The sequence below is a fragment of the Bactrocera tryoni genome, chromosome 2 (genome assembly GCF_016617805.1).
Source record: "Bactrocera tryoni isolate S06 chromosome 2, CSIRO_BtryS06_freeze2, whole genome shotgun sequence".
Classification (NCBI taxonomy): Eukaryota; Metazoa; Arthropoda; class Insecta; order Diptera; family Tephritidae; genus Bactrocera; species Bactrocera tryoni.
Genome location: NC_052500.1, coordinates 19,678,555 through 19,692,220, shown reverse-complemented (window position 1 = coordinate 19,692,220; position 13,666 = coordinate 19,678,555). Strand labels below are relative to the sequence as shown.

General features: G+C 37.0%; 1 protein-coding gene across 2 annotated transcripts in view; it reads left to right on the top strand.

The window, feature by feature from the left end:
- Positions 1-12,232, top strand: part of LOC120769121 — a 42,470-nt gene extending 30,238 nt beyond the window's left edge. For both annotated transcript variants that reach the window (XM_040095983.1, XM_040095982.1), the window contains exon 3: positions 11,933-12,232. In XM_040095983.1, the coding sequence (XP_039951917.1) occupies positions 11,933-12,097 (165 nt within the window). In that variant the 3' untranslated portion in view covers positions 12,098-12,232. The remainder of the gene's footprint in view (positions 1-11,932) is intronic.
- The last annotated feature ends 1,434 nt before the right edge of the window (positions 12,233-13,666 follow it).

Here is a 13,666-nt window from a genome sequence, read left to right as displayed (position 1 = left end):
CGACCACTAACCGAGGCAATGAAAAATTTATTGACAGACCATTTTGCTACTATGAAATATAATTTGATTTCATTTGGACGCGTGCGCGGCACGCTTTGATTGGAAGCTGAAGCTTGTGGGCGAATGTCGCATATTTTATTACATTTTTATTGAACATTTTTGTTGGAAAGTGAACTATGCGTTCGAGTACATAGGCTCAAAAATCATTTAAATATATATTCTTAGCGTTTTTTTTCACCTAAAACTCCTTTGGACTACCTTGAACTAACGCTATCAGGCAGCAGAAGCAAGAAATGTCTCAAACGAATGTATGTATATAGAATATTTTAATTAAACATCTGGTCATATAGGAATTTTATTTTTCACTACTAGAGAAACGGAAGTTCATGTTCGAAGTATTTATGCTTATTTCAATTGATCAAACGGACTTCATTCCATCTAAGTCTCAATAATATACAACTTACATTGATTCGGAAGGTTGAGGTTTAGGTTAGGTTAAAAGGTCGATTTTGTAACAAGCACCAATAGGGATATCATTTGTGCCGCTTAGAACGCCGGTCCAAACTATTATATATTGATCATATAGACTCTCTTAAATCGACTAATCGCTTTGAGTCTGGCATAAAGATAATATCAGTTTCGATTAACTCTTCTGGTTTATCGAAACCGGCCAAATATTTCAATTTCGCAAAATTGGAACAATGGAGAGGAACTGTCCTGAATAATTTTATATACTTTTCCTCCGCCCAACTTTCATAATTTGCATTCGACAAGCTTGAATTCTTATTAAGTAATGTCCAGTAAGAACTTTAATGACTGCGGCAAGATAAACGTTGTTAAGAGCAAGTAGGTCACTAGATCATCTGTGTTCTAGTCTTTGACAAAAAGCTCTTGCAGTAGTAAATGTCATCGACCAAAGCTAAGATCTTACGGGATCCTTAGGTCCAGTATTAGAACGGAAGTGGTCAACGGAGACCAAACTCGTTCCCACTCTGACGTAAGTGAGACAACGATTCTCCTCTTACTAGTTCATTGACTTTGTAGTTTCTACCGATTCCGATGTTATCAGACACTCAAACAACCATAATAACGAAGCAGCTTGATTCTATTGATAGTTAGAATAACGTCCGGTGTGTTTAACGACAGCCTTACCCCACGGTGCACAAAAGCACAGCGGATCAAATCAATGCGTTCATCAGAGCTCAGTTTCAGGCATTTTCAGTACCAATTTGCAGTGGGAAATGGACACAGTAATCATCTTGGTAGAGTTCGTGGTCCATCTAAAATCTCTGGCATACCTTGACCCGGTACACGGTTGCAATGCAACTGCGTCCTTTTCAGAACCCACACTGGTTTTTCGACCATATACCCCGCGTTAGATCCTGAAGCCTTTCCACCATAATTCTTTCCTGCACTTTTCCAAGTACTGGAAGGAGACTAATGCTCCGATAAGAACGAGGATCGCCCCTGATCTTATCAGACGACGTTTTTCTACTCACGTGGAAAATATCCCTCCCAGATGCACTACTAAATGGCCTACAGATATGCCGGAATGAACTTCCACAAGCTTTTGCACATCTCTCCGTTCAAACCATCAAAACCTGAGGACCGTTTAGAGCTAACCAGTCCAAAGGCGTACCCCAACCTCCTATCTTATAATGGAGGATTTCCGACCTGGGAAACAATGAACCTAACAGAACCCCCGCACACTCTCTCCACGAAGCGAAGAAAGGTGATGATAGTTTGGACAGACAGACTTTGAGCGCACAAAGAGCAAGTTCAACAGCAGTATTGTGGGTCTGCTGTCGTAGTGATTGCTTATATCGCTAAAAGAGGCTATTGTGCGGTGTTCGAAGTCGAATCTATGAACACGCGGCTGTTTTCAGTATAGAAATGAACAACATCCTAACGGCTTAGTAAGAGACTCTGTATTTGTAGCTTTAAGAGCGAATATCGATTTGTTTCCGAATATTGGCAGCATCTTAGTTTGGTTAGTCGTAGAGGTTAAAAGTAGTTCTTCAATGCTGTTCGGAATTTTAGATGGACAAAAGAGAAATATAAGTAAGAACGAGGATAGGAATATTTAAAAATTTCACAGATAACGTTGGGAATGTAACAAAGAAAATTTGCTGCCAGAGGTTTTGAAAGCGTCTAAACTTACTGTTAGATATACCTGAGTGGTAGATCACTAGATAGTGTAAACGAGGCTGTAATCTAATCCTCATAAATCCACTAACATTGCCGATCACATAAAATGACCCGATCTGAATACGAGAAAAAGTTTAAAGTTTTAGGTCAATACCACGGCGTTGTATTTTAATTACTGGTGGGTGTTAAGGGAGGATGGAGCCATGTAGAAGTTCAACGCAAATGATAAAAAGTTATCTGGACGCTATTCACTTGGGTGAGGCCAGAAACGATTCTTTACATATGACTGAAGCAGCTCACAACTTCTGGTCTTAGGCCAAGTATCCTCTGGGTAGCCAAAAACACATCCGTTTGAAGGCGAGCTTTGTCAGAGGGCGAAACATCCCCTTCCTACAGTTTGTGGGCTGGTTTGGGATCCGCCGCGTAAAAGCACCCCTAATAAAACTCGACTCCAACCGCGTAAAGCGGTAATCTACGCCAATAACGAAGTAGATTTTTAAGGTCGCATAACGGTTACTATTGTTTTAAAACACAAATTCGTGTTTTTGACTTTAAAAAATAATTTTTTGCGTTTTGCTTAAAAACCTCGAACTCGGCCAAACTTTCTGCCACGATTTATTGGTATTCTCAAAGTTTTTCATATGCATCTATGTCCGCTCAGTTTTTTTTTTTACTTCCGACATTCGTTTTCCTACAATGTACATCGGTAATTTCACAGCTTACTGACGTCATAATCACGAAGCTTTTCGCACTCGAAGGTGATGCATAAGTATATTTTAGCCACCTTGCCAACTACTGGCTTACCTCTGTTTGCTTTTGCGTTATTGCTGTTGTTGTTGTGTTCGTATGTGCACTATTTTGGCGCTAATCCAGGTCATGCACTTGAACCGAAAACTTTTGTTTTGCTAACCTACAAAAATATTCCCTTAACAAAAGCGGCGCTGTGTCGCAACAATAAAAACAAGCTGTGCGCTTATTATTTTAGTGGAAAGGTTGGTGTTTTCCTACACAGCGCACCACAGGCGGTTTGTAGTATTTTTTGTTTGTATGAATGTGCATATGTGCTTGGTGTTGTGGTTGCTGCGATATCAATTTTAATTTTTTCGCAATTTTTCTTATTCATGGTGAGACACTCAATTATGCACACGCACAAATATAGCTTGGGCTGATGACTAGTGTGGATAATAAATGATTTTCTTGCATTTAATTATCCGCAACGCAGTCCTGTTGAGCGCCACCCACGCTTTTCAGTGCAAATTACTTTTAGATTATAAAGTAAAGTAGGGGAAAGTTTTAAACCGATTTATAGATGTCTATTTGGAACTCCAAGGATTGAATGGATTGTAGAATGGAAGTGATTAATGTTGATTTACTATTTACCTAATTTTGAAAATAGCTATGACAATTTAATAATATACTATGCACGAAGTCTGCTGTCAAGGAAGATTTAATCCCTTCAACATGTCCGAAGTTCTGGACGTCAACTATTCGGGACGTCAATAACCGATGTTGTTGGTAGCTACATTTTTGAAATAATTGAAGCCTAAATTTCACGAACAATCTAAGCATAGAGATGAAGCGCAGAAAAACTCTCGTCAAAAGGTGCTACTTTGGGTTCGGTAGGCAATTAAGAAGCATATCCCTCTTTCGATGAAGAAAAATTATGTTCTATAAGTCTCGAATCATTTCCATCCTATTATACGGTGCAGAAGCATGAGCGATGACGAACCGAGATGAGAAAACACTTGGATTACTTGGAGAACTGTTTTTCGTAAGGTCTTTGTAGCCGTCTGCGAGGGCGATGAATATCGATGAAGATGAAACCACAAAATATACGAGTTCTACGATGACATGGATATACTTAAACGCATATGAATCCAGCGAATGCCTTGGTTAGATTCCGATGAAAGATGAAAAAGCTACTCGAGACCCATGTGTGGACAATGGAGGCAAGGACGTCTACGCATCCAATGGCAGAACCAAGTGCAAAGGCTTAACTGCCCTGGAAATGTACAACTATTGTGACCTCGCAAGGAATAAGTAGCGAAGTTCTGCGTTCGTGGTCCAGACGGACCCACTGTTGTAGTGCCATCGAAGAAGATGTTCTCCCTAGTATTTAATTATTTTTTAGAATGCAGATGGTAGAACTTTATACGCACGAAAATTACTGTTATATGTGAGGTTAACGTTAGTTTAGGTTAAATGGTTCATCCGAGCAGGAATCTCATTTGAGCAATTTGCAATGCCGATCAATTTTGGTACCTAGAACTTCTATAAAGTTGAGCATAAAAAACCTCATAAATACACAAAGACTTTTGAGCTTATAGCAAATTTTTGTTAACTATCCTGGTTCGCCGAAAGTATCACGGCGAATTGTTGCCACCTCAGTCTTGTAAAAACTGGACAATGGTGGAGAAAACACCTGGATTTATCTATCTTATAATTTCTTCCCGACTGAATTTTTAGCATTGCAGTATGAATAACCTTTGATTCCGACAAAATGATTTTTGGAAAGGGCAAGTAGTTCCGTAAATTTCCTACTTTTCACTGTAGACCAGAAACCTGCCAAGCGCACAGCAGATCCATAGGTCCAATGCTAGAACGCAAGATGACAAAGTAGATCCAACTCTAAAGGGCTCTTGCAAGCTGACTTAACTACGTTAACACGTATCTGTTATAGGTATTCGAATATAACTTTGTTTATTCATTCACAGTTCGAAGATTGGAGTTATGTAATGGAAAATTGTTTTACAAGAATTCAGACATTCTTCTTGAGAATCTGTGTAATTATTTCTACGCTGCGATTCGCATAAACAACTTCATCTGTTTAATCAAGAAGGTTAGAATAATGTACCAGGAATCACAATTGTTATGCTTTATGAACACTACTAAAGGAAAAGAGCCACGAAAGGAGAAGATAATAAGGATGCAAATGGGATTCAAAATGCACGAAACAAATTCGAATGAGCTAGGGATTAAAAAACCGTGACAATACTGAGAAAATTTTTCATTCTAAGCCGTGGAGTGAACATTTCGAAAGGTTTATTTAACATAGCTCAGACCCACAGTTATGTCGGGCTGAGTAACTTTTGTCTCGGTCTCAGAAGGTTTTTACATCTCAGTAAGTTTTTTCTTAGAAATTAGTACCGGCTAATTTAAGGAACGCAGGAACAAAACCAACTAGAGAATATAATTATTTGGAAGGATAAAAGGGACAGCTGCTTGAGAAATCTTTTAAGTTTTTTCGATCTCTGAAATTTGGTAGTATGATCTATAAACTTCATTTCTCATCACTTTTTAGATTTGAGATCAAGAATTTTGCTTGGCTTTGGACTTAGTGTTCTTTTTTCGGTACATTTTTCGAGAAGTGTACTTATCCTATTTTATGATGACGGCTATATTAAATAGTGCTGGAGTTAGTACTTTACTGTGCTGATCTCTATTAATACGTCTTTGAGTTAGCTTGAAAGTTATGCTCCTTTCTATAAACGACTTACCAGTTTACTAGAAAATAAATATTTTTTTTTAAATTTCTTTAATACTTAAGACTTTTATGTTATCTGAAGATATTTTCATTCATCTTCCAAAAAAAAAATCGTGCGAAAAATTAATTAAGTTTATATGTAAATATAATGAACTCAATAAAATTAATTTGAATAAGCAACTGCTGAGATTAGTGCAAGATTTACAGACCAAAAATATTACGAGAAATAATTTAGAGATTTAAATAATTAAATGTGGCGCAGTAAACAATTATTTACGACCGCACAGTTGTCAAGTCAAATGACAGAGGAATTCATAAACTGATTTTCCGAGTCGACTCACAGATACTAGTATATAGTTATACAAATATATACATATATATATATAAATATTATTTTAAGCCGCTATTATAATCATTATTACACATTTTGTGGACTTAACACCGTTATTGCGCAGGTCAGTTCAGCCTAAATTCGTGCGTCTCGTTTACGAGTTGACTAAATATAGTGTACAGCGTGGAGACCTTAATACGCTACCAAATCGCCTTGAGTAGCTTAGCGTTTCTCACTTAAGGGCACTAAGGTAGCGCTGTTCCCGCATGCCTGAAGGTGAGCGCGCGCTTTAATGCGTATTTATATTTTAATTGTTTCTGCGGTGTGCAATTAAAATGTGTAAAATAAAAAACAATAAAAATGCTAAGACATTATTTACACCTGACAAGCGGGCATTTCGCACATTGCGGAGTTGAACTTTCGACATTAGCATACATTAAGCTTGACTTTAGCCGGACTTAGCTGGCTGGTATGGCATGGCCGGTTAAATCGTACGGACATTGTTGCTACGTGTATGTATGTATGGCAATTCACATAAAAATAAGCGTGTATTTTTATTGAAATAAGCCGGAGATTATTTTCTCGGAAAGCATTCTACTTCATGGATCCTCATAGTTAGAGGTCGAGTCGAAGTATGGAATTGAAGCAAAAGTAAAAAGTTACGAGAGCGTACAATAAGGAAATGTGAAATAGATTTTTAATTAAGCAGACAAGAGGGAGAGAAAAAGAGAAAGAAAGAGAGAGAGAGAGAGAGAGAGAGAGAAAATGGAAGAGGGTGAGAAAGAGAGTAGAAGTACTCAGTAGTGAGATCATTATATCTAAACTTTCTACACTCTAGAATCTAGAGATATTAGAAGAGTAAACTGTAGCTTGTTCTAAGTGACAGATTCTACCACTAGGTTCACATATTCAGTTCCTAAAAGCTTGAACAGTATTGGTTCGATACAGGAAAGTTTTAGTGGTGGCATATCTCAAATGTAATCGTACTATTCGGGGAAAGTTTTGTTCTAATGCAGTAATTAAGTCTGAATTTGTGTACTCCATAGTCTAATTTGCTTTTTGAGTGAGAACTCGTACTTTTTTTGGCAAGGAATGTGCGTACCATGTTTCATCAAGATATCAAGTTACAGCTTGCATGGATAGCCAAACGAACGGAAGGACGGCCAGACAGTAACGCGGATTTCAACTCGTCTTGTCACCCTGATAATTTATGTATACTTAACTCTATATCTATCTCGCTTAGTTTTAGGAGATACATACATACAACCGTTAGGTGTACAAAACTATAATACTCTGTGGCGAAATTTTGCAAGAGTATAATGAGGAAATTTTATTTAACTGCCGAAGATGTTCAAAGGTGATAATAAACTGTTAAAATAAGTGAGAGGTAAGATAAGTACCCGAGATTGAAATAAGTACCAAGGAAAAGTTGACGGAGGACTACTTGTTATAAGATACATATACACGACGTACAAATACGGTGGTAGTTCGAGAAGTAAGATTTTAAACTCACTAAATATAAGGTCTATATTGAAAATTTTGTTGTAAATCTACGTAACGGAGATAAAAATTTTGGAGAATGTGATGAACAGAAAGTTGAACCTCCGTTGTCACTTTGCAACACCACAAGCTCATTCAGAATCCGAAAGAACATTTCTCAGCGGTTTAGACGGATAAAGTGACAATTTCCTCATTCGACTGTTCTTATGACTGTGAAGTTCTGGACAATTTTCTCTATATGGGAACCATCAGCAATGGCGAGTGCAATGCAAATCTTCAAAGACGTTGTTTAGTCACGCATTACCGTGAACTGTGAGGGCAATTGAAAAATAAGTAAGACTCTACAAAAAACCCAACTTATTGCGAAGGAACGTTTAGAATAAGCATCCTATGAGGTGAATTTTGGAAACCTTGAGATTAGATTGGGTTACGTTGTAGTGTTGATCCAAAATCAATGGATCTGGACAGATATTTGTTCTTTGTGTTAGCCATAACTTTCTAAAAGTAGATCACCAGATCCTCACAGAACGATGAAGCTTTTTAAGTCTGCCACAAATTTATTAAAACGGTTAATATTAATCCAAACAGCTTCGCTAGTTTCGCCAAAGAACGAACGACAAAATATTTAGCCGCAACGTAGTGAACATATTATACGGTGTCCAGCCAGAACACATACCATTGTGGCGAGATTAACAATGCTAAGAGCCAGGACATCTAACAGTTCACTCTGGGACAGTCCGAATGGATGAAAGTCCATCTCAAAAGTTTTGAATACGATTCGAATCAAAAAGTCGCCCGATACAGTCAGTTATAGTTCTAATAACGAAGAAGAATAATGAATAATTTAGACATAGATCAAAAACAAAAAGTCCGGAACACAAGCAGTAAAACACGAAAGTGGTATTCGACCAAAGCAATAAAAATATTCTAGGGTATACGGCTACCAATTATTACTTAGTTTAGGTCTTCTGCAGTCTTTAACTTAAGGACTTAGAAGGTGATTCTCCTAAGCTCGAGACTATTTTGTTTGAAAGACAAAAATCACAAAGAATATTAGTTTCCTTAGTGAAATACTACATATCTTGTGCTAGCAAAATATTTTTCAGTCTCTAATCTATCAAGCGACCCTCGTATGGCCACTTCCACTTGTTTCCACCAGTTGCTAAGGCAAGAAGAGCATCAAAATCATTTTCAGATAACGATATTAAAGTGTCCAAGTGGGGAGCCATCATGAAAACTGTTCAAATGAAAGCAACAACAATAGCAAAATGCGCTGGCGTAATAAAGGAAAGTGTCTGTTTACAGCTAAGTTAGCTTTCCACGCCGGTATGTGGGTAGTTATTGAAGCAACAGGTGCTGCCGGACGCCCTGGCACACAACAATTACGGCAACTATTTACCAAAATTAACCGAAAATGACAGAAAAATTGTGGCATGAAAAGATAAGTTTGGCTAAGTAAATAATTAGGCTATATGAAGAAGCCAAATACTGGGGCAAATGGCTAAGAGGAGAAAAGTAAGTCTAGTGGTAGCAACAAAAACAAGAAAACCAAGGCACCACATTACGCCGCATTCCACAATCGAGCGCTCTGCCTCACGCTGTCGCCACCAGCTTCGGCTACGGTCCAATATCTGCTCGCTGTCGACGTTGTTGCCACATTTTAATTAGCAACAATTCATTTGTTAAAGTTAATTTGTTATTATCGCGTCAGCGTAAGTTTTTAAGCAACACTACAAATAACAAAAACAATGAAAGAAGCAGCAAAGCAGTCTTTCGGTTGAGATTAGAGCGTACAACAGGCGAGCAGATAAATACGAGTATGAACATAAGTGTGCATGTGTGTGAGTCTGCGATAAAGATTAGACAATGTTGATGAGATCGCACTTTTGGCGCTTATGAGCGCAACAGCCGCCCCAACAACAACAACAGCGGCGGCCTGCTGCAGGCTATTATGCTCTGTCATTACACACATGTTTTTGTATGTGTGTGTTTGCGTGTCAGTTGCCACCGCTACCTGCTGTTCGCTTGCAACATCCACGCCAAAGCGCTCGTCTCCAAGCGGCTGCAGCTCCAATAAGGTTCGTGCGGGTTACCCAAATACACAACACACTCCATTAACAATGTTGCCATTATCACATTAACACATTTATTTTTGCCGCAGCGCCGTTATTCGCAGAAAATATATGTATATAGGATTGTACATATTCGAATTTCGGTTGGAAAATCTGCCAACTTCCCACACACAGTGTGCGTGAACACAGACGATTTGTTTTGTCTTCTTCTACATCAATGTATGTATTTTATGCTTATGAATACTTTGTATGGCCGCATATAACTATTGTTGTTGTAACTGTTGGCAGTGTTGTGCCTGTTGCATGTCGAAAATCATAATAGTATTGAAGTTGTTGAGTAGGCTGTTGATAAATGATTGTGAATTCTTCGTAATAAATGTTAAATATTTTAGTTTTCGCTTAGATAAGCAAATTTTTCTGATATAAGCATTGCTTTTCTGACCTCATATACGGTTCCTCTGCGAGTGGCAGGCACCTTGTCGTGGCGCAGGGGCTTAAGGCGCACTTTATCTGCCTGCCCGGTTAGAAAGGCTTAGCCGGGAATAAACTGCAAATGAGCTCGTCCGTTCCGCAGCATTCACAAACATGGAAGGACCTGAACCCTTCATCGCGGAGGGTCCTCATACCTTGAAGAAGCTGCTCCGCAAGGAAGAAGGAGTAGGCAGAGAGAGGTATTGGCAAAAACTGCAAGGCATGCAACATGCTAAGTTGCTCTTGGGAGGTTACAACCACATAAGGTTTAAATATGTAATCAACCTACCTAAGGACAAACTCAGGCTCCTGTCGCATTCTACACGGGCTGAAGGAGAACTTATATAACAAATAGCTAGCTTCTTTTGCAAATTAGCGGTTCTGCGACAGGAAACCGGAAGCGCCAGAACATCTGCTAATTGACTGCAGAGCAGTCTGCATAAAGACCCTTGGATCAATGTTTCCAAATAGGCATCACATCGCCTCACTAGCACCTAGCAGCTAAATACAACAGAGACATGTCTCACATTTCGGTAAAACTACGTTTCTCAGCTCGTCGATTGGGTCCCATACCGACCATATTTGGTATATAATGTTACTTTGACATTTTTCATGCCTACTTCCCATTTAACCCAATTTTAAATTCCATCTGATTCCTTCACTTTATAACATGCCGAGTTGGCACTCTTTGGCCGAATACCGAATAATAAATTCGAATTCGTTTCAGTTACGTATACCCGATTGTAGTAGGAACGGTTAAAACTTTACTCGATTAGTGCGCCACCTTATGACCAAAAAATTGTCCAAAGCCGAACAAAACTGTTCAAATCTTTAGATACCGATATGTGGATCAAAGTTCCAAATGCGAACTTTTTATCGAAAATTCGATCAATCTGTGAGTTATATAATAAAAATTCGGAGAGAATCCTTTTCTAATATGACTGTATGACAAAGAAATTGGTTGAATCGGATCAATAAACTAATAGAAAGCACTTCCTTTATACCGCATATATTGGCACATGTGTGAGTTGTTTTTCTTTGGCTTTGATCCTGACAAGATGCAGAAGTATGAAATATTCGTTTACTTCGAACATAGCCCGTCCTCACTTGTTTCTACAGCATTTATGATAAAATTAATTTGAAGAAACAGAAGAAGATGAAGATCCTCTTGAAAGCGCTTTCGACAACAGATATACAAGTACTTGTTAATTCATCTTACTAGCTCTGGAAAATGAAATGGTTCTCAAAGGAATCTCAGGAAAGTTTTGCTAAGTGTTTGGTAGGGCAGGGAAACATCTACTAAGAGCTGCTCTCATACAGCCAAATATTTAATTCGAAACGCCAGCTATGGCGCATAAAGTCACTCTAACATGTTCCTATCTAAGGCGAATTAGTTTGCTTATGAAAAATTCGCCTCAAGAGCAGCTTGTGAAAGTCTACTGTTCCTGTCTTTGCCAATTACGAAGTGGGTACTATGAGAGTGGCATTATGAAATCAACAACAAATTCGCGACGAGCTACGGAACAAAACGGTTCCTATCTTCGACTACACTTTTTATAATATTATTAAGTTCTTTATGATCTTGAGAGAGTGCTAGGTAGTACTTTAAATAGCTTGAAACTCTATTGCTATTATTCGGGCGTAAATAGGTATTTCATAATTAATCATATGGGTTCAGGTATTTGTGCAGAAAAGCTCGGGAACCGAACGTCAAACTTTATAAAGCTGAGAACTGTTTTTGAATTTGATAAATTATGCAGAAGGTGTCAGTTATAGAATATCCATGTCAACCTCTAATTGTAGGAGGTTTAATTTAGACACAAAGGAAGTTGATCTAATTGAGGCTGCAGAACAAATATTATCAGTAGTAACTTTTATAGATTATAATATAATGAAAAGATATTTGTCTATTGTTTCATTATACAGATTTTGGAATCCAGCAACGAAGAACAACGACCACCCAACGAGGCTAATGGCAATACATTGGCGCAACGTGCCTCCTGGTTAAACAAGTTGAATGCCATGGATGGTGTGGATACACAACGAAAATATGGCACACGTGGCATCTACGACAATGGACGTTACTATTAAATTACAAACCGCGTTGGAAAAAAGTAGAAAAATATGAGAAAAGAAGTTAAGTGAAGGCGTTGACGACCAAAAAATATAATGAAATTAAACCAAAACCACATTGAAGACAAACAAGAGTAAGCGCGAAGATTGTAATGTGCCAAAATGATCAAAGAATATAGAAAGTGAAGTAAAAGGGTTAGTTATATAAAAAGATATTTTTGATTTTGGAATTGCCAATTATTATTTAATGCACGTTTTTCATATATAATAGGGTAAAAAATATGTTAAGGAAATAATTTAAAAAATGTTCAAAGTTATTACAAGCTCCTTAGCAGAAAAGAGAGATTTAGATAAAAGCTATTAGAGATGAAAACTTTCGCTTTATTGAGAAATATTAGGGCTAGAAAGCTTTCACTTTAATTCTTTTAATGGTATTGAAAGTTTTTAAAGAGAATTATATTAGGATAAAAAGCTTTCATATTGTCTGTTATTGAATTATATTATTGCTCGAAAGCTTTCTTGCAAGTTGTTATAGATTTTGTTTTTGTAAATGCCTTTGATACAAATCCATTAGTTTATAACAGTATTCACCGAAAGCTTTAAGAGTAAGCATTTTATGTGGTTTCCAAAGCACAATTTAAAAACCGTTACTTGAATTTTTGATAATTGAGACCTATAAAAATGGTCATATTTAAAAGTTTTATCTTCATTTTCCCCGCTGGAGCAACTGAGCTTTAAGCTCAAATGGAAGTGAAAGCTTAAGTAGGAAACATTTTAGAAGAGTGTAATATAATTTGCATTTTTTCTCTGCCCTTTAAAAAGTTCTACTTCCTGAATTAAAATATTTTGTGTCTTTGGAGCTTTCAAGTTCTGTGGAAATATTTGCAAAATCACAAAAGATTTGGTATGCCTATTTATAAAACTTTTGAAAAAACAAGAAAGTTCTTAAATTTTGTATTTTAATAAAAAAGTTTTTTCGAAGCTTTTTTAAAGCTTTTGATTGTAGCAAGTGAACGTTTAATAAAAAATTACCTGTTTTATGAGTTTTCTTAATCAATCTATTTAAAAAGTAATGCCATAGTCAAAGTGAAAGCTTTTGAAGTAGCTAGCTTTCAGGTTATGTTACTAATTTTCTCTTTGCTGAGGAGCTTTTTGGGTTCATTTATATTTTTTGACCATTTTATCGTGCTAGTTATATTTATAGTTAACTTATTTTAGTGTTTATTTAAATGTAAAAGCATAGAGCTTAGTGAAAAAGGCAAGCTTACGCCTGCGAATAGAATTTTCGAGATTGAATTGAATTTTCGTATGTGCTAAACCTATTTGAGTAAAGAAAATCTTTAAATGTTCCTATATATGTATGTAACAGCAACAATAATTAACCATATGTATGTATATTATATTTATGTAGCTTTTAGTAGAAAAATGTTTGCCATGAAAATGTTATTTTTAGCAATTTAATCATTCATATATTGATATTGTGTAATTGTATTTAAGTGAGCGGCGGACAACAAAAACAACTGTTATGTATTATATGTATATGTAATATGTACTAAACATCTACTCCTAACTATTATAACTGTAATT